This window comes from Tachysurus vachellii, chromosome 8 (assembly GCF_030014155.1).
Source record: "Tachysurus vachellii isolate PV-2020 chromosome 8, HZAU_Pvac_v1, whole genome shotgun sequence".
Lineage (NCBI taxonomy): Eukaryota > Metazoa > Chordata > Actinopteri > Siluriformes > Bagridae > Tachysurus > Tachysurus vachellii.
This window is the reverse complement of record NC_083467.1, coordinates 21727941-21750402: the sequence shown is the minus strand read 5'-3', so window position 1 is coordinate 21750402 and position 22462 is coordinate 21727941. Positions and strand designations below refer to the sequence as shown.

The 22462-nt window shown below is 37.7% G+C and overlaps 1 protein-coding gene across 1 annotated transcript in view; it reads left to right on the top strand.

The window, feature by feature from the left end:
• Positions 1–5109: 5109 nt before the first annotated feature.
• Positions 5110–22462, top strand: part of spegb (striated muscle enriched protein kinase b) — a 91653-nt gene continuing 74300 nt past the window's right edge. The window contains exon 1 of the mRNA XM_060876907.1: positions 5110–6231. Within this exon, the coding sequence (XP_060732890.1) occupies positions 5808–6231 (424 nt within the window). The 5' untranslated portion in view covers positions 5110–5807. The remainder of the gene's footprint in view (positions 6232–22462) is intronic.

Genomic DNA, 22462 nt, shown 5'->3' with positions numbered 1-22462 from the left:
CCTCAGATGAAATACTTATTGGGGGGGCACGGTGGCTTAGTGGTTAGCACGTTCGCCTCACACCTCCAGGGTCGGGGTTCGATTCCCGCCTCCACCTTGTGTGTGTGGAGTTTGCATGTTCTCCCCGTGCCTCGGGGGTTTCCTCCGGGTACTCCGGTTTCCTCCCCCGGTCCAAAGACATGCATGGTAGGTTGATTGGCATCTCTGGAAAATTGTCCCTAGTGTGTGATTGCGTGAGTGAATGAGAGTGTGTTTGTGCCCTGCGATGGGTTGGCACTCCGTCCAGGGTGTATCCTGCCTTGATGCCCGATGACGCCTGAGATAGGCACAGGCTCCCCGTGACCCGAGGTAGTTCGGATAAGCGGTAGAAGATGAATGAATGAATGAAATACTTATTTTTTGTTGATTACTTGAAAACACTGTGATCTTTTGTTGTTTACATGTAATTATAGCACTTTTATCTACAGGTACAAATTAAAGCAAGATCATAAATTGACAACATGACAATTTCTTAATAAAGAACTGAATATTTATTGATGTGTCCTGATTTAATTTCTACACATAACTGTATATATATATATATATATATATATATATATATATATATATATATATATATATATATATATATATATATATATTCAATTTTGATCATTTTTTAAATCTTTCCAAGACCTGAGCACAAACAATGCTTAACAATGACCAACACAATAGCAGTTGGAAGATGGTGTGATAGTTTCCAAGTGGTTCTATCCTCAGCAATCCCATGGGTCCATGGGCTGTATGTGTGTTGATGGCATTCCAGAGATCCTGCAAATTGTGCTAGAATGAGTGTCATTTTTGAAAAGGCAATAATAGAATCCGCTTCCCTACATACTGAGTAAATCTACTTCTCATATAACACTTACCCCTATTTAAATTTCTGAATTCAAGCTGTGAGTTGTATTTCTCTCTGCTCCAATAGAGCATATCTGGGTCTGAGGATGGTGCATTTGTGTGGGTTTGGAGTGAAGCAGCCTTCTCTGCTTAAAAATAGTCCAATTATATGAGGCTCCAGTCCAATCTGGCAGCACTGCTCTGAATGCATATAGTCATCACATGAGAATTTTATTCTATATTGTGTTTTTTTTTGTTTGTTTGTTTGCCTGATGTCATTGTGTGGCATAAAAGTGTGGTGTGAAGCTCATTCCAGCAGAGGGCAGCATCCTGGCATTTTGCACCAACTGCAGCAGCACCCTGGCTGGCAGGCTTCCTGTGCACCCTAAGATGTAAGTGTAATTTATTTCCTTCCTGAGCATTGTTTCTACCGTCCTTCTCCTGTTCCATGTAGAGCAACATCCCCATGTTCTCAGTTCAAGATTTTTGATGTGTAGGTCTTCTGCATGGCTTGGTCGTTTGACGTCGGACCTCTCTCCCCCCACATGAACCGAAGTAAATTGTGAAGTCTTGTAGTTTCTCTCCTCTTCTCCACCCACTCTCTCTCTCTCTCTCTCTCTCTCTCTCTCTCTCTCTCTCTCTCTCTCTCTCTCTCTCTCTCAGGCCTCAACCCATCCTCATATCTTTTCATTCTTGGCCTGAGAATAATACTGTTTCTATGACAACAGTCCCTACTGCATCCCGGCTTTGGCATCAGAGAAAGCGAGGGGGTGGGGGAATCAGAGATGGCATGACATTTGGATTGCAACGGATCTACATCAGTACTTTCAATTAATCCTACTTTGTTATGAGCTTACAATTTCAGAAAACTTCTCCAAACATTGTGTTGCTAGTCTAAATGTTTTGGATCTTGATTGTTCACTTCGACTTTAAATTTATACTTTATTAGGAAAACCTTTACTCATTCATGCAATTATCTAATCAGCCAATCCTGTGGCAAATGCATAAAATAATTCAGATACAAGTCAGGGGGGGCACGGTGGCTTAGTGGTTAGCACGTTCGACTCACACCTCCAGGGTCGGGGTTCGATTCCCGCCTCCACCTTGTGTGTGTGGAGTTTGCATGTTCTCCCCGTGCCTCGGGGGTTTCCTCCGGGTACTCCGGTTTCCTCCCCCGGTCCAAAGACATGCATAGGTTGATTGGCATCTCTGGAAAATTGTCCGTAGTGTGTGATTGCGTGAGTGAATGAGAGTGTGTGTGTGCCCTGCGATGGGTTGGCACTCCGTCCAGGGTGTATCCTGCCTTGATGCCCAATGACGCCCGAGATAGGCACAGGCTCCCCGTGACCTGAGGTAGTTCAGATAAGCGGTAGAAGATGAAGATACAAGTCAGCAACTTCAGGTAATGTATATTGACCATCAGAATGGGGTTATAGACTGGAAAAACACAGTTTGGTCTAATGAATCATCTTGATTTCTGCTGAGGCACACAGATGGTAGGACCAGAATTTGGCACCAACCTCATGAACCCATGGACCCAACCTGCCTTGTATCAACAGTCCATGCTGGTGGAGGTGGTGTGATGGTGTGTGGAATGTTTTCTTGGCACAATTTGGGGTTGTTAACCATAATTAATCAACGACTAAATGCCACAGCCTGTTTGAGTATTGTTGCTGAATATGTGCATCTCTTCATTGCTAAAATTTACCATGTTCCTGCATGATAATGCACCACATCACACAGCAAAAGTCACTGGAAGATCACTTCTTGAACATGACTATGAGATCAGTGGTCTTTAATGGCCTTCCTGGTCCCAGGATCTGAATCCAATACATCACCTTTGAGATCTTGCAGAACAAGAGATTCACAGCATGAAGAGAACCTGGAAAATTTGCAGGAATGTCAGTGATGCAAACATGTCAACATGGATCACAATCTCAAAAGAGTGTTTTGGAGGAATTGTTGACAATAAAGTGTCAATTGATTGTAGATATCAATGGGATCAACATCACCTAATATCTACATTTCTCAGAGAGTTTACTTTATCACTACATAGGTTTAGCCTTTTGTGTCCAAATTCCACATGGAAACAGTGATGTTTTATGCCGTAGTTGCAAAATGAAGCCTACTATGCATCAAAACTTGCATTCCATGACCACTCATCAACTGTTCTCAGAGCAGCTGAGGTAGACACTTAAAGCTTATAATTACTCACCCATTATGATACCACAGAACCAGACCTTAATGTCTTGATGAGAATTTTTGTTGCAGACATCTGACCTAAGTGTGTGTGCCCTGCGATGGGTTGGCACTCCGTCCAGGGTGTATCCTGCCTTGATGCCCAATGACGCCTGAGATAGGCACAGGCTCCCCGTGACCCGAGGTAGTTCGGATAAGCGGTAGAAAATGAATGAATGAATGAATGAATGAACATCTGACCTAGGCCACATTTCTGCAGTGTGGAACTCTACTAAATGTTTGATCCTTGTTACAGCCTTGGTCAGGAATACAGTCTGGCCGGGATTCCATTCCATCACAACGCAGCATTCACACACTCTCAATCTCACTTAGGGACAGTTTATTTTTAGAATAGCAAGTGTACTTGCTGTCATGTATTTGTAAGGTAGAAAGAAACTGGAGAACCAAGAGGAAACAGGCGGCACTTTTTTGATACCATGAATCTTAAATGGAAAACTTTGACCAAACTTTTGACACCAGCTTTGGTTTTCACCCACTGTTTAATCTCCTTCCCTGTTTAAGCTCAGAACTTATTTGTAAGGCAAGTTCTCAGTGCTTCAGTGTAATGGCCCCATTGTCACCATTATTTTTACAAATCTCTTAAGACTGCCACTCCATGTACTATCTAGCATAACACTTTGTCTTTTTTGTTGTTTCCTAACACTTTTTTTATTATTGTTTTATAAATGATTGTATTTGTATTACTTCTTTGTTATTTTTATGGCATTTTGGTTTCACTTGTCTGTTTTAGTTATCTGCGACATCCCTCTAGGTCTTGAAGGACTTTACAAAGATTTGTTTTTATCACTTTCTATCATTAACTTCTGCATATGACATCCTTTAGACTAAGCCGAGGCATGTACCTCAGTGTGTTAAATGATATGAACAACCAAACTCTGAAGTCTTGTGGCTTTGCAGGACTTTTACGTTGTACACTTTGACATTCTCAAATAAATTTGTACCATCCCATTGCTCTGAATATAAGCCCAAAGATTTGGCCAGATGGATAAGTGTGGTAGATGTAGAATCCTATAATTAAGCTTGGAAAAGCTGCACGTGCCAGAGAAGGAATTTACATTTACAAAGATGAGTATATTTCAAAATATGTTAATCACCCTTTGTGATTCAATTTGTAATTTTAATACTTTGGAAAAGCCTTCAACTGACATGAGCCCTAGGATTCACAAAGACCAAAATATAAATGCATGGAAACATGTTATATTATTGTTGAAAGGAACTGTTTTTATATGGTGTATTCTGATGCATCGGATGCAAAGGATGTAGCTCATGTGTTTATTCAGAATGTGAGAGGTGGTAAGACTAATGCTTGCATTCTGCGCAGTGGGTGTTCAGCATTTAAGTTTAGAAGCTAGTGATCAGGAAATTGAGTTCAAATCCGACCGTGCTGGGATTGTTTGAGCAAAGCCTTTATCCCTCAACTGCTCACTTGTGTGTTTAAACCTGTATTCCGAGCCAGAGTCCAGCAGATGGCAGTCTGTGTTATGCAAGAGCAGATTTGTATACAGTTATTCTGAGCCATTTTGTTCCCTTAGGTCTATCCTGTCATGATGCCTTGGACTGACTTTTGTTATCTTAAGCATCACTGCTGATGAAAAGCAAGTTATTTTGTCTTTCTATACAACCATATCAGTTTGAAAAGTGTACATTTCTATGCCATTACTTGAATTTAAATTGGTATAGATTATGAAACAAGAATCTCTGGTGTATATGTATACAAAAGATCCCCATCTTTAATACTATTTGCTAGTAAAACAATGGGCTTCAACATTAGGAGCTATATTTAATATGAATCAGAGCACTTTGCTACCCCATCCCACTGTTACACTCTCTGGAGATTGCGATTGGTCACTAGTACCAAAGGACAACCCAGAGGCAAAAAAAAGTTGGAGTGTCTAAAAATTGTGACCTATCAGAATGCAGCTGTCAAAGGGAAACTTAGTGGGGCTGCTTTGTCACCGCAGCATGGGGCCTTAATGCTGACAGAGGAAGCTTTGAAAAAGAGAGCCTAACTCCTAGGGCAACAGAGGGGATATAGTGGTCTGTGGAACTGATAGAACTAGTTGCCTCTTGCTGAACCCAGAAAACCACCAGAAGACCGCTGCAACGAACTAAGCAGCTACTTCCATCGATATGGCTGAAAGGGACTACAAACTTCCAACAGAGTATTCTAGAAGCTGTTGAAGCAACGTGATCCTGTGGGACTTGTTCTAAAAATAACCACCATCAGGAATACATTGACTTGCTCTGGCTGTCTAACTGGCCAAAGATGAAACTTTTTTCTTGAATTAGCCTTGTTTAAGGATGTGCCAAACATATTCCAAAAGTTGTTTTTGCAATCTGAAGGTAATTCCTGAATGAGTAACTAACCTTCACTTGCCGGAGGGCTTCCTAGAAAATGTTTCTGTGTTTAACAGTTTTGTTTCACATGCTGCTCAAGGCTCTCTGAATACTTAGGAGATATTTTGAATCTCAGAGTTACTGTCAACAAGCTGCCATTGACAAAGCCTTAATTGGACTTCCACTGGCTTCCTTCTGGAATGGAAGGAAGTTATGAAATGGACGAGTGAAACTTTTTCTAGTGAGTTAGAAAGTGTAGTTTCAGAGTAAATTCAGTAAAAGTAGTCCAGTAATTTATTTCCAGCAAAGAAAGTTTTATACCTCTCTGCTGAGTCATGCGAAAGGCAGAGGTGCAGATGACCCTGAAAAAGGGTGCAGAAGATGGATCTGGGGGAATTGCACCTCCAAGCCCACGGATACCCTCCAAACGGGCTAGAGTCAACCCTGACCGGATGGTGGCAGATACAAGTCCCACTTATCCCACACCAACACCACCCGTCTTCATCCGAAAAATGAGGAATGCTGCCGTAGGTACTGGCTGTGACATCCGTCTGAAAGTAGCTGTGGCAGGAGATCCACAGCCCTCTCTCTACTGGTACCACAACGATGACCTCCTCAACATGGATAACCAGGAGTATGGAGGACTGTGGATACGTGACTGCAAGCCTACTGATGCAGGCCTCTACACCTGTATTGCTAGCAACTACCTAGGGGAGGCCAGGAGCAGCGCTGTTCTTGCTGTCTTGGACCTGGGAGAAGGTAACCAGGGATAAATGTCAAGTCTTACCTAACAATATTATTAGTTATTGCAGGTGTATCCTGTATCCCACTACCAGTCATTGTGTCTGTCCAGTTGTTTTGGTCATTTCAAAGGTGTAATTAATTTCCCTTCCCTAAGTTCCTTTTCTTAATCCAATTTTATTACAGAACCCTATAAACATGCAAGGATTTTCCCTGCAGTAGTTCACAGTACTGTGTAATGAGGCTGGTGCTGTTTAATTGTCTCATATCGAGCTGGGGAAAGGGAAAGTTTCGCTACGATTTGGTGCAAATTAGATTAGCTCTAATGGAGAGGCCTCTCGCATGTTTCTTTCACAAAATGGTGGACCATCAAACAAGTGCAGTAAAATGGAGTTGCAAGTATCGTCAGTTTCTATTCTCCATGAATCTGTGAGCTCTTATCTTCTTTGGGGGTAGTTTGGTGATGGAGTGTGGGGCAGGGAGAGTGACGGTGGCAGCTGGGGAGGTGACTCAAACTGCTCCCTGTCCCAAAGTGGAGCTGTGAAATTACAATGTGTTATATATTCAAGAGTAGCACACTGTGTATTGGAAGTGCATGATGCTGAAAAATCCTGATGCATATTTATTAATGGTTTAACATGTAAATCAATAAACAAGGCTGCAAGGAATGTAAAGCAGAGCTGACATGCAGGTCAATGGTTAACTAAAGAAATACAGCAACATGGCCATTTAGTTTGAAAATGCCATTAAGCATGGGATTCTTTACATCCTACTGATTATTTGCTATTTCTTATGTGATCCATTGAGTGGTGTTTAAACCGAATTATTTCTGTGCCTGTTGCTTGTCCTTGTTGTTTGGAGAGCTGTACCTTTGGCTATTCCACTCCTCGCTGGCAGAGTTACTATATCACTGTTACTCTTATCTTTACTGTCAAGCTGTCAGAAGAACAGCATGATTAACAGGTTGCTCCAGGGCCCGGTCTATCAGTTCCAGTCCAAAGCGAGAACATGTCCGTGACTTGCCTTTGATTATGCTCTGGTTCAACATTCACTTTTAAGTGTTAAACTAAACTAATTTAACAGGTTTGATCAAACTGTCTTACAAATGAGGAAGAAAAAAGGGCTCGGTTTGAGGGGAAAACATAATGGGGTGTCTTAAGGAAATAATAACAAATCCTGTATCCTCTTTGTATAGCTGCCAACCCAGTTTTCTCATATGATATTACTAGATGAGATTTGTAGAATTGAGGCTGTGTATTTCATACTGTGACAACCTGAACAAGGAGCAGTGCCTATGCCTCAGTGACACTGTGGTATAACTGCTCGTTCAGGTTCATAAACAGTACAAAACCAAATCATGATTAAAGGGGAAAAGGTTGTCTGCTGTAATCTCACAGCACCATGCAGGCCATGAGTTAAATGTAAGCGCTTTTCCCTAAGGTGCACGTGTCTCTGGGAGTGATAACAGAAAAAAAACAGGCAAAGGTATAGATAATGAAACTATTAAGTCTAATCATTCCCAATATGTGTTCTCTCAGAAATTTCTAATCTAATCTGTTTTTTTTTTATATCTAATCTATAGCCTTTGCTGTCCAGTCTGTGAAAAATGTTTGGCATGAAACAGATAGTGTTAGCACACTAGCTAAAATGCTCACCAGCAGACAAAACGAGAGATCACACAGGCGCTAAGGAAAGGTTTTAAATCACTGTTATTCAATATACCAGAGTTATATACAAAGAGACTCCTCACTGCCTCCTGTGAGTCAGTCGGCAGCTATCAAATGTGCATTAGCTAAACAATTTTAAAACTGGGTTACAATATAAATAATAAACCCATCTATCCTATCAAATCTATCAGTCAGTAGCTTTGCAATAAAGTTAGACATTTTTCACTTTACCTCTTTCTCTCTCTCTCTCTCTCTCCTGACTGGTTTTCTTTTTTATTCCTTTCTTTCTTTTTTGATGTACCTGGGCTCGTATTTGGTACAAGTAAAACTTTAATTAAGTTGGTTTCCAGGTTAATTAACTAGCTAGCTAGTCTTTTTTTATAAAGATATCTATACTGCAAGCACAAACTCTGACTGACAGCAGACAACCTACAACAGACCTTTCCCTGTCACCTGTATTCAAACATGCAAGGTTACTGTATATAACTTACTAACCACAAATCTCTTCAAACAAATCTAAATTTATTTATTTTTTGTTCAGCCCAGTAACTATATCTTGCTCTGAAATTCGTTTGTGTTGCAGTTTGATTTTTAGAAGTGTGTGTATACAATCAGACACTTTATTGTATTGCAACGACCATCATGCTGAAGGTTGTAGACAGAAAAGTGTACAGAGGATATTAGACACTCTGTATAATGTGGGGGCGGCGCATCTGAAGCTGAGACGGCTAGAACAGCAAAGGCCTAAATCATTTTGACCTATCTACTAGGTAGAATATAATTAAATGTGTATAGAAGCAATGTACAACTTATAAATTACTACATGACTTCTATGGATCAAAGGAAGTACAGTAATGTGACTAGACTACTGAGTTACAGATGGTCAGCGGGGATTGTTTGAGAGCCTTCTTTGCAGTGTGAGGGTTTGTTCTAAAAGCCTGGGACTGCTTGCGTCATCATACACCTGTTCTGTCACTCACAACTACACCCCTCCTTTCTCTCTTTCTGTCTATGTATGTGTCTTTCTATTCTTCAGGCCTTTATTTCATCATTCTCTCATTTTCCTTCTTATTTTCTGTCTCAATGTCTCTGGATTTTTATTTTCATAGATTCTGTCTAAACGTACGAAAATCACATCACTCTTTCCTGCTCCATTTCTCCACCATCTCTGACCCTTCAACAGGTTATTTCTGTCCCTGGAATGTGCCAGGTCTCACATTTTCATGATGTTAATAGGCCACTGACTCTCCAGTTTCACAGAAAGACATCACACCTATATATAGCACCTTGGTGTGGGGGGTCTATACAGACCTTCTCCATGTATGCCCAGTCTAAGTGAATAAGTGAATAGTGGAGGGATCTGTGTGTGATTCGTGATTAAACCGTTCTGTCAATACATGTGTGCTGGCATGCTTTGGAATAGAGCTGTCTGAGAAGCTTAGCAGATTTAAACTGTCATATAAAGTAGATGTATACTGACACTGGCTGGGGATTTCTCCATGTGGTGATAGTTTTGAAATAACCATCATGGCTTTATAAAAAAAAAAAACATATCAAGACACGATTATTTTGTTGAATTTCTGAAATTGCTGTACTTTGACTGAGATGATGGCAGCACTTTAGATGAACCCTGCACCATAGGACTGACATCATTTTCCAGACAAGTTTTCCAGTCCTACAGTATTACAGTGTCATGTTACTGTTACTGGTAATTGCAATGATGATTTTATTTTTAAAAATTTGATGTGCTCACAGCTTATGCATTTTTTTATACGTTTACCCATTTTTCAAGATTAATGTAGCTGCATTTACGGCTTATGTAACGTATTACTTTAGTGGGAATGCTGCATGTCAAGTGAGACGTCTCACATGTTATGACAAAACGTCTCACATGTTATAGTTTAAAGCAAACTATTTATGAGAAATTCTATGATATTTCTTTCTTCAGTCAGAGCCTTTAGGGTTTTTTTTTCCCTGAGTGCTAACTAGAGCAGAAATTGACATGTTGTAAAAGATGTTGTGTCATTAACCATGAAGTGATGGATGGTCATGATATTAAACGGGAGGCTAAAAATGAATATTAATATAAAAAAGATTAGGATTGAGTATTGCATTATATCATGAAGTCTCATAATAAGAATGATGTGGGGTAAACACACACGTGCGTGCGCTCACACGCACACACACAGACACACACACACACAGACACACACGCACACATATATATATTAGTACAAATAAGTATGAGTTAAGAAGAAAGTGAGGCCAACGCATCTGTGGGACAATATAGACCATTAATGTCTGCTTGTGTGTATGTTTAATTTAATCTCCAAAAGCATTTTTGGAGGAAAAAGATACTAATCCACCTTGTTCCTTTTCATTACACTTCTTTTCACCTGCACCTTCTGAGTCATTGCTGATGATGGGTTATGGAGGTGTCAGAAAGTAGGCTGAAAAAGAATTCAGCTCGTTTCACTCTGTTCCGTTTCTGACACAACTGTCACTGATAATGTGAATGAACCTACAGTCTGGGCAACAAAGAAATCAACCAGAGTGTCACTTTTTCATACTATTATATGTACATACTGTATGTACTTCTTCAGTTGTTGGTGGATCCCAATTAATCTGTATTACAGTGTCATGTTACTGTTACTGGTAATTGCAATGATGATTTTATTTTAAAAAATTTGATGTACTCACAGCTTATGCATTTTTTTTATATGTTTACCCATTTTTCAAGTTTCTTCATACTATTATATGTACATACTGTATGTACTTCTTCATTTGTCGGTGGATCCCAATTAATCTGCCTTAAGATTGCTTGATGTGGATGATATAAACTAAGTCACATACTGATGTCTTTGTATCTTTAAAACAGCGGGTTGCCCTGTTTATCCCACTTAAGGCCATTTCTACCAGATACTCATACAGTTGCTCCCACCATATTTCATAGTGCCGCACTAGATCTTCAGACTCATCAAGAAAAGAAAATCCTCTTGTTGTTTGTTATACTTTTTTTAGTCAAACACCTACTCTGATTATTTACATTTGTAGAAAGGACATCATTTAATCACACTTTCTGGTGCACCCAGATGATGGGATCCCTTTTGAGTCGGGTTTGTCCTCATATCGTCTCAAGGACATTGTCTTCACCACCTTAGCATCAGGCTTGCACTTTAAAAATAAATTTAGTTTTAATCTCAGTTATTTTTATTCTGAATTCTATATTTCTATAAGCCTGCTTCGAAACAATGTCGGTTGTTATACAGATAGAATTGAACTGAATTATAATTTCAACCAATCAGAAGAAATCTGTTTGCATTAAAGCAGAAAGATACATGTGACCCTGGTGATTGTTCAAAGAATTTCTGCATTGCTTGTTCATTTTGACACCGCTGTATTCTACCTAATTAGTAAAATTCACTGTTTTGTAAGAGCTCTAATACGGTAATATGTGAAAATGCGTCTTTTGGGTAAAATAAATATTTTAAAGCATAACGGCTTTTCATTAGCAATAAAAATGATCGTTTACAGTTCTTACAGCATGGCTTACTAACTTGTCTGCACTTTGTCCAACTGTCACAGGTCTTTTTCCACCACAGCAATGTCTGTCCTTTGTTTGTTATTTCTCTGTTTGATGTCATGATATCGTTTCGGCTCACAGCACCGTCAAAGGGGGATCTACTTTGTAAGGTTACAAACAAGTGTGTGATCAGTCTGTGTTGCTGAAAAATAAGGATGCCTTTAATTCGGCTGGTTCATGTTAGGTTTTTTTTCCATTTTTGCATATATCTTTCTATGTTTACAGCTTCTTTAGCTTGGCTTCTTTCACTTGGACCTACTGCTTACTGCCTTTTGTATGTCAAACACAGACTGTGAACTAGAACTGACCTGGTAAAGTTTCTAATTTAGTCCCTCAGGTGAATATAAAATACATGTTCTAAATTATATTTAATTGAATTGAAAGATTCAGGAAAAAAGAGCAAATTTCTGTTATTCCATTAGGGGCCAAAATAGAGCAGAAGTCTAGGGCTATTAATGTGGCTACTGATAAAATGTGTAAATGAGAAGAAAATATTACACTGAAACTACATCCCTTTCCAAAAGAAATCATTTAAGTGTTTGCAGTCACAACCTTTCCTTCCGTCCGTCCTTTTACATTCATTTTGCATACTATGTTGTTGTAAACCTCAGTGCACCTCAGTAGTGTAACCATAAATATATTTATAATGGGCCTTAGTAGATAATTATACAGTGTTGTGAAATATACAGTAGAAAATCCTATCTGTATATATAAATATGACCCAAAACATTATCAGATAAGTCCTAAAAGTAAACTGAGTAAACGCAATGAAACAAACGAGCCAAAAATATTATACTTCTTCATCTAATTATTGAGAAAAATGACCTAGCGTTACATATCTGTGACTTCTAAATGAATGTGAACCTTTGATACATTTCAGTATCTGTTGTGAGCCCTTGTGCAGAAATAACTCAAGTACAGTTTCCAGTAACTTTTGATCAGTCCAGCCCCAATGTCTTGTAAGAATTGTATCCCATTCCTCAGTACTGAAGACTGGATTCAGGTCCTTCAACCATTTTTCTTTTGGTTTAAGGTCAGGTCTTTGACTTGGCAATTCCAAAACATTATCTTTGTTCTTCTTTAATCACTGTTTGGTAGACAGACAATATAGAAATTTCAAAAAGGGTTGACAAACTCTCTGTTGTGACACTGTATTTCTGTTTTGGTAAATATATATATATATATATATATATATATATATATATATATATATATATATATATATGAAGCGCACGTGTTTTAACATCGCAAATCTTTAACACATGAGGTCAGATTTATTTTACAATAAGGAGGCTTCATGTTCTCCTAAAGGAAAAGTCCTGTCTTACAGTCTGTTGTGCTGCAGATGCCCGCTGACATATTTGTGGCTAAAAAAAAATCACAGATGCAATTCTGTCACTCTCTTCCTGTTCTCTTGCAAGGGAATGGTTGACAAACACCTTTTGTGAGCATCAGCACAGCAGGGATCACTTATGGAGGAACAAAAGTAAAAGATACCTTTTTTTTTTTTTTAACAGTGATGAGAAACAGTATAACTGTAGTAAACAAACAGACAGAAAATCTATGAGCAAATAAGTTTCTAATGTGAGTACGCCAGGAACAGTTCATCTTCAGTCAGTCGGTCTGTTAATCAATATACAAGTCCTGCTGAGATTTACTGCTCTGCTTTACACCTAACATTAATATAATTAGTAATAATACACAATTAGCTATGTTTTGAATTCAATTCAATTAAAATAAAGACAAAAGAGTACCATTTCTTACATTCTGTACAATTTGGTGATCAACTGAGATGTTTCAGGTTTTAAACATGAGCTGTTTGTTGTTTTCTTTGCTACAGCAGTTTCCCCACTTTATCACTCTACGATAAATTTCATCTCCTGGACTCGCTTATAGTAGCACTTTAATTATGATTCCTCCTGAGTGTAATTTTCTTAAAAGCATCTTGTTTACTGCATGTTTCAGCTATGCTCCATTGGCATTTTACATGTAGGCCAAACAAGCAACTGATGTGCATTTAACCGTGCTTAACTGAAAGACGTCTAGGAGTCTGTGTGTCTGCAGTGATGCATTTCCAGTTTAGCTGAATCTCATTTCAATTCACTGAACCATTAAAAAAAGAGTGAAAACTCAAAACAACTGCATTCTACTTAGAAGGTGAAATGATGCTTCCCCATGCTTTTCTTACCTCAAAGCAGCAAATTTCTGAGCAGCGTGTGTGGGGAAAATATATGTTTAAGATACAATTTAAAAATTGCATTAAAATGAAAATCACATTTCAAAAACTCTTATCAGTTTTACAGTTGAGAGTAGTATAGTTTACACACACCTTGCTCTACTGTATTTGCCAAGATATATCTATATATATATATATATATATATATATATATTCACACACACTAAATATGTTGAAACAAGACAGTAATACAAATTGCAAGGTTAAGTGAGCAGGAAAAGTTTCCCAGGCTGATTTGATTTGATCGGTAAGCAAAAAATGGTAACAGAATACATTAGCAATATTGGGGTTAGAGAGAGTTTACCATACAAGGTACCTTTATATATATATTTGGTGGGGGGGGGGATTGGGAGGGAGAGAGACATAGACAAAGAGCGAGAGAGGAGAGAGAGACAGAGAGTGAGAGGAGCGAGAGAGAGAGAGAGAGAAAGAGGGGGAGAGAGAGACAGAGAAAGAGACAGAGAGAGCGAGAGACAGAGAGAAAGAGAAGGTTAGGACAGGACAAAATGTTGAAAAAAGATGTGAAATATCTCAAAATATTTCTGTTCACTGTTCCTGTAAAACTGCTTTGTGACAGTGTCCGTTGTTAAAAGCTCCATACAAATGCAACTGAATTGAATTGATTTGAAAATGTAATTATCTGTGTTTAAAGTGCCGTTTATATTTACCTTTATTTGTAAGAGTAACACCAATGAGTCACAATTCCTAATCATGGAATTACACCTACAGCAAGAAACATTTGTAAAACTTCACATATTTGCTGTATTGTTGCTAGAAATAATTGATTCTTTCTCTTTTGTCTTAAGGGTATGCAAACTTTTGCACCCAACTGTGAACCTCTCAAAGCACATCAAGCGCAATGAAAATAGAGCAATAAGGAAACTAGTTGCAGTTCAGATTGTCTAAATGTGTTAGTGCTACACCAGATTACCTGAACAGCTGTAATCCTTTTATTCAAATTGAAACAATAAAAGATTGTCCATGTTGCAATGCTGCAGTTACTGAGAGCTTTAACGCAGAATGTTTGCTAGTGTTTAGAGGGTGTATGAACGTGGCCCCAGAAATAGATCATTTGACTCACTAATGTTCTGCTGTGAGATCACGAGAGCGTGGGGGCTTTGGAACTGCAGGAACACTGCCGAGGGACGTAGAGGCAAGAAAAGCAACACATAAAGACATATTAAGCATGGAAGATTTATTGTTAGTTTATAGTTACCTGGCTTGACAGCGGCAAACACAGAATTGTTTTATTTTCTGCTGGCTATATCCTGAAATCTTAGCTGAAATGAGGAGCTGAGAGATGCAAACACAGGCCTTTTAAAGATATGGAAGGTGACTGCGCTTTCGTACCCTAGCCCAAGGCATGGAAAGGTAGGCCTTGTTCACTATTTGTTCTCTCTCTTTTTCATCTCATCTCTTTCGCTTTGCTCCATCACTCATTCACACACTTGGGATCTTCGACTTGAATGTCATTAGACTTCTGTAATCTGTGGTCATTCAGGTGCAGCGATGTAGTGATGGTTAATTTACCGGCGTTACTCCAAGCTTTCTTCTCCAAGGTTTTAAATATTGAAAAGATCTAACGCCAAGCTACCAGAGTTGGATTATGGGAATTATTATGAAAGCCATTATGGCATTATAAAAGCCATATTAATAATTCAGATAAGATGCTGGTGAACTGGTATTATATTCAGCAAATGTAAATATTTTATGTATATAGGCTGATGGTGGGAACATCTGGAACATCTGGAACACTTTCCCATGTTGTCACCTGAATGATGAGGTGGTTTCTGCACAAAGTTTCCGTATATTATATGTATACTGTATATAAAATATAAAATATACTTGAAAGTGTTCTTCTGAGTGTGAAATATAGACCAAGATGGCACTAGGATTCACATTCTGAATATTTAGGAGTATCAAGTTGGCAGTGGTGGAAAGTAACAACCTATAATTACTTTATTACTGTTTTTTTTTTTTGTCTGTTGCTTGTTTCCTTCAAATCACTGCTTTATTTGAGTTTGTTTATTCTGTTTGTTTTTTTTTCACCAAATACTGTTGACCTGTATAATTAAAAATCTTTTTTAATCTAAAAAAATGTTTTTTTTAATCTAAAAATTTTTTTTTTTATTTTACCTTTCTCAATAATCATTCAATATATTTATCATGAGTCACTGTAACAAGTCATTAGGTGACTATTTAGGAATTGAATTTTAGCAGATTGAATTCACTGAAGAAAAAAAAAAAAAGAGACATAATACATGCACACTTTTTTGTGACTGCTAGCTATAGTGAGGGGAAAAAAAAAAGTATTTAATTGAATATAATTTTGTACATTTGCCCACTGACAAAGAAACAATCAATCTATAATTTTGATGGTAGGTTTATCTTAACAGTGAGAGACAGTATAACAACAAAAAAATCCAGAAAAATACATTTCAAAAAAGTTATATTGATTTGCATTTTAATGAGTGAATTAAGTGTTTGACCCCTTTGCAAAACATGAGTTAGTACTTATTGGCAATCACAGAGGACAGGAGTTTCTTGTAGTTGGCCAACACGTTTGCACACATCTCAGGAGGGATTTTGTCCCAGTCGTCTTTGCAGGTCCTTTACAAGTCATTAAAGTTTCGAGGCTGAGGTTTTTTCAACTCGAACCTTAAGCTCTCTCCACAGATTTTCTAAGAGTTTATGGTCTGGAGACTGGCTACATGACTCCGGGATCTTAATGTTCTTTTTCTTGAGCATATCTTGATTAAAATTATAGACTAATCATTTTTTTGTCAGTGGGAAAACGTACAAAATCAACAGTGGATCCAATCATTTTTTCCCTCACTGTAACTTGTTTTTTGACTCAGCTACAGTAGTTTACTTCATTTTATGAATTTTTTAAGCTTTTGATAACCTTCAGCTACATGTTTTCCCCCATTTTAGGACCAACATTGCTATAGAATCACTAATTACTAATCATGTGTACATCTTTATCTTTTTTATACTTTAATTTAATTTTCAATTCATTTTCAGAGTTTATAGTTATCTGTTTTCAGATTTTAACTTCAGTGAAGAATGTGAATCTGTAGTTCAATTTTAACTGAAGGTTTTTTGACATTATTATTATTTTTGAGTAAAGAATCATAAAACAAGGTGAATGTCTGTATTTTCTACATTCTTTCTTTATATAAAATGTTCTGTGGTTTGTTTTTGACAGCATCTTTTTATTTATTTATCCAGTTGATAGACCCTCAGTATGGCAGCTTTGCTTGCATCATTTACTTGCAAGGACTTTGAACATTGTGTTTCTAACAGCAAGACAGTTTCTATCAGGAAGACAACCACATTTTGGGGGGGCAGTTTTGGGCAACTGTAATGTTGCAGCAGGAGAGGCTTCTATATTCCAGGGACTTTTTCCAAACTTTTTGCTTTCATTCTGGGAGCTCTGGGAATTGATTGTTTTGCATTTAAAAGGTCAAATGTGTGAACTTATTTTATTTTATTTTTGAAAAAGAGCAGCTTTTGGAGTTGATAAGGTCACGATGTTCAATTCTTCATATCAAATGTGCGGTTTGACTGCCAGCGTTTGCTACTTTCATCCTCCTTGGAAAGTTTTAACTTTTTTTTGTGTTTTCGACATCACACACATCTATTTTTATGCAAGCGTGGAACAAATTGCTGCCTGTACACTAAAATGTGAGGGGTGAAAAGGGGAAAATATAATATAATAAAAATAAGTCAAGGTTAGGTTCCAGTAGGAGTAAGATTAAGCAGGGCTAAGCAGGGTTTGGTCCACAAATATACTGCTGTGTTATGCAACAATGATGACAAAAATACAGTTTGTCTCAATTTCAACCATGAATAGCTTTCTAAATGTATTTATTCCTAACAAAATACACCTGCTGAGCTTGTTATTTAGGTCTATCTATCTATCTATCTATCTATCTATCTATCTATCTATCTATCTATCTATCTATCTATCTATCTATCTATCTATCTATCTATCTATCTATTCATCCTTCCATCCTTCCATCCATCCATCCATCCATCCATCCATCCATCCATCCATCCCATAAGCAGTACTCTTGGTGAGCCTAGCCTACAGAACAGAGATGCTACTAACTCGAAAATCTGTAGGCCTGGTATATCAGGAGTCTGTATGGCTGCTGTATTTATACACTCACATTTGCCCTCATGCCCACTGCTTAATATAATATTCACTTGAAATAATGGCTGATGGTTTAGATGGGTGATGGTGGCTCGGGCGGTTAAGGCTCTTTGGGCCTTTTTACACCTGTCACTTCATGTGTTTTCTCTGATCTGATAGCTATCTGATTTGTTAAAACTGTTCCATTTACATTAAGTAACATGGAATGATCTTTCTACTCCCGCCCAAAATGCAAATATATTTTACCTCATTTACGGGGTAATTGAGTTAAAATACGAGTGACGTACTTCCGTTTGGGAGGAGTATAGCGCTGACGTATGTGGCTTGAACAACCACATTCATTTACACCTGTCCAGTTTCATCTGAAATGAGTCCCAGACCACCTCCTGAAGTGGGTTGAACGATCGGATTTATATCCGTCTCAGAAACGTTTCAGAGGGCATTTAGACCTGGTCTTTATACGATCGGATAGCTATCGGATCACAGAAAACGCATGAAGTGACCAGGTATAAAAAGCCCCTTTGTTGTTGTTCAGAGAATCAAGCTGCCACTGTTGGGCCCTTGAACAAGGCCCTTATCCCTCACTGGTCATGTGGCGCTGTATCATGGCTGACCCTGTGCTCTGACCCCAACCTCTAAAGAATGAAGAATATATATATATATATGTATATATATATATATATATATATATATATATATATATATATATATATATATATATATATATATATAATATATATATATATCTATATGCGAAGAAAGAATTTCACTTTGCTGTAATGTATGTGTGACAATAATAAAGGCTTCTATTCTATTCTAGATGCTGGCTAATAGTTTCAGTTTACTGCCTTAAGGAAATCTACACAAACTGGTAGCTTCTAATATCTCCTTCTTTGGATTTGTACTGAAGCAATAATGTTGATTTTACTAACCAAGGCTACAAACTTAGTTATTCAGGACCAGGAGAGACTGCTTTATGTGGTTTCTGTCACTGTAAGACAACCTTTTTACTTTAAAATAGACAAAACAATATTACAGTAGTGGCCAAAGTGGCAGCCATTTTGAATATCAGACTCGGACAGGAAGTCAATGCTAAAATATTAAAGCAGGATTTATTAACTGATTTGATTTATGCATCACAGAAAGTTTAACGAATTTACTACCAACCCTTACAGTCTTTCTCTCATTAGCATTTCTCTTTATTTTCTCCTTCTCTTAAAGCTTCTGATAAAGAAGAAATTCTGTCTCATATTGTGACATCCATAATATTATAATTTGAGATATGTAAAGCACAAAGTCATCTGTCCTGAAGACTCAAGACTGACTGAAATCTTTCTGAAATGTTTGTCAATCAGACTATTATTGGAAGCTTATCGCTGTGAAATTGTGAATCTGAAACAGTATGTAAGTAAGTACAGTATGAAGGCTCAGAAGAGGAGGAGGCTGATGTGAGTAATGGCTAAGGAAAGCTTTAGAATAGTGATGGAATTGCAGACATGGCTGTACACTATGTGCTGATACATTATCAAGGCTCCATCAATGTCAGATGAGAAGTCATCTGGTCAGGAACATTTTCAGCGATACGGCTGGTTGTGTAGTGATCCAGTGTGAAACTGCAGCATGGTGCACTGTGATCTCTGTGCAATGGCATCATCTCCATCCATCAAACTAGAAATTTCTCGATACTGTCATAGTTTCCATGCACCATGTGAACTGTAAGGATTTGTACTATGATGTGTGTGTGGGCTGACAGACAGAGTGGGACTTCCCCTAACTGAGCTGCAGTTGCTGCTGCCGTTCAGAGGGCAAGTAAACAGGCTGTTCGTGTGTGTGCGTGTGTGTGATCTGTGAGCCGCCAGTGATGTCAAGCGCTGCAGATGATTCCTAAATTAAACTAGAGTGAAGAACACAGAACTGACCCGACCCCCCCACATGCACACACACACACACACATATACGCACACACACACACTGCAGAAGAAACATCGTCATCCCAATTAACGCCACATTTTTACATGCAATGATCAAATAACCAAAAATAATCCAAAAGTATTTTTAAATATTTTCTCCATCTACAAATAATTTATGAAATTAGATTAAAGATTACATCATAATTTCCACATTTCAGCTCCTGTAACACCATAACATTCATAATGCATGGTTTATTCATGTTTATATCTTAGTGTAAGTCCCACTGTGTCCTAAAGTACAGCAGCAGGTCTATGATGACCATGAAGAGCTGAATGTGGGTTGAAGTTTATGGATAGAAACCTTTGGATTTTGGTGAAACAGGTGAGGTATCTCTGAGCTATATTCCCTATGTTCCTAAATTCCACAGGATTGTAAATGAGACTTTGTTCCCGAAGCATTTTTATAGTTATAAATCACAAACCTTCCTGGATTTTGACGTAGAAGTCACATCAGGACAGCTTTGAGTTGTTGATGATAAACAAGGGTATTGTTTTTTTGTTTGTGTGTGTGTTTGAGATAAGCTTAAATCGGCTATGTATTGAATTCTTAATCATGTGAAATGCTCATCTTTGATGATGTAATACAAAGACGGAGGTCCGTAATAAAAACACGTAGATGTAATTTTACGATCGCAATCCTGTGGCTTTTTACATGTCTAGAGTAATTCACAGGAATAAACTGTACCATTCAAACCTTTTCTATCTCAACATGGTAGCAGTGCCATCCATTTTGGGATAATCCTGCCTCATTTTCAAGCATGAAAAGCTAAAATTGGTGCTTTAGAAGTTGCTGGAATGCCACATGCTCGTTTCACTTTCATTACACCGTTGTAACTCGGATTGGCTCTTGGGTTGCTAAGGCAACACACACACATAGACACACACACACACACACACACACACACACTCACTGGTTGTATTGATTTTATGGCATGTCTAAAACACACACCTTCATCCAGAGCATTTTACATAGAAGCTTCACTGTGGATCAGGAATATTTTCTCTCAAGATGTTATGAGTGATTAAAGAAAGCACAATCAACGACCAGCAATGCAATGTATTTTTCTGCATTTGTGGATCTGAATCATATAATTTCAAAGACTTTGGATACATATAGATCTTGTCCTCATTGACCATAACACTATGTCCATTTAGCTCTCCAGTTTTCCTTCTATCTGCTTTCACCTGTTCCATGTTTCCTAATTTCAATATTTGGTCAACACTTCCTATGTTTGTCACTCATACCTCTATCTAACGCTTGGTTCTCTCATTTCCATTCTATTTTATTTAAACCCCTTTTGCCTTTCATCTGCTTATCACCAAAAATATACATTTTCCTTTGACTTTTACGTCCTTATGCATTCAGAATTTTGATTTATTATTTGTAGCATCATGTCGTGTCATTTGGTCACGTTTTGTTATTTTGTTATAAATCCCTGAATTTCCATTAACAGGAGTAAAGCTTTGAAAGCTTAATGTCTGACCGTCCAAGTGCATTAGTTTAATCAAGCTCTAATTTTAAATATCATAAATAATGTTCTCATCACTTCAAATCTTTTTTTTTTTTTACAGTACCATACAGTATGTTGAAATCTGTAAAGTAAAATCCAAATCTCATTTTGAATTAGAGTTGTACCAATAAACAATAGTCAATATTATATACTGTAAAAATGCACATTGTTCATTGTTTCTATTCATTTATTATTCGTTTTATTTATTATATGTGTGTGCTATTATAGGAAACTAAACAATAGTGGGCTGGCGAGATGCAGATTATTTTCCTTAAATGAATAACATACATGTTTTATTTCTGTTAAACCTTTTTTTCAAGAATAAACTTTTGTTAAATAAAGAATTAGATCATACTTTTTCATTAGTTCATCATAACCTACCTACAATGCAAGTCAGCTCCTGTTATTACTTAGAGCTATTAAATCAGCAGTCTTTCCTTCACCAGTTTTTCTTTTTTCTCTCTAGTCAAGTTAAACAGACTAAAAATATAGCTTATGTTGCTAAGAAACTGCTTAATCCTCTGTCCTAAAGACGATCATGGAAAACTCGGCACGGTTGCTGGTGCCAGAATGGCTGCTTTGGGTGTTTCTTAACTGCTGACCTCTTGGGATTTTCATACACAAGATTCTCTTGAGTTGTTGAGGAAAAAAAAAACATCCAGCAGTTCTACAGGCAATGTTTTGTTGATTAGAGAATTGGCAGAGCTGGTTTGAGCTGACTGGAAGCCTGCAGGAACTTAACAACTCTTTACAACTGTGGTGAGCAGAAAAGCATCTCAAACATGAAAACTACAGGTTAATAAATCCTCCATAAAAAGCTCCATATCTAAACAAACAGCAGTAGTAACTTCTAGAGTAAAACAAAGACAAATTACTTTAAAGTTCACCTAACATCAGGTTTTTTGTCACTGACTTAATAATACGGCTTAATACGGCAGGTGAAGCACTAGGAACTCAAATCTATGAACCGATGCTATTGACTTCAAAATGGTGGCAATCCCTCTGCTAAGTTTAATTATCACTACCCTATTTTATTATCTGGCATGCAAAAGAACTGACAGGACATGCTGTTGAGATCGTCGAGTTGTAGCTAGCTGCCCTCTCAGCACAGAAGGAGGCTTTT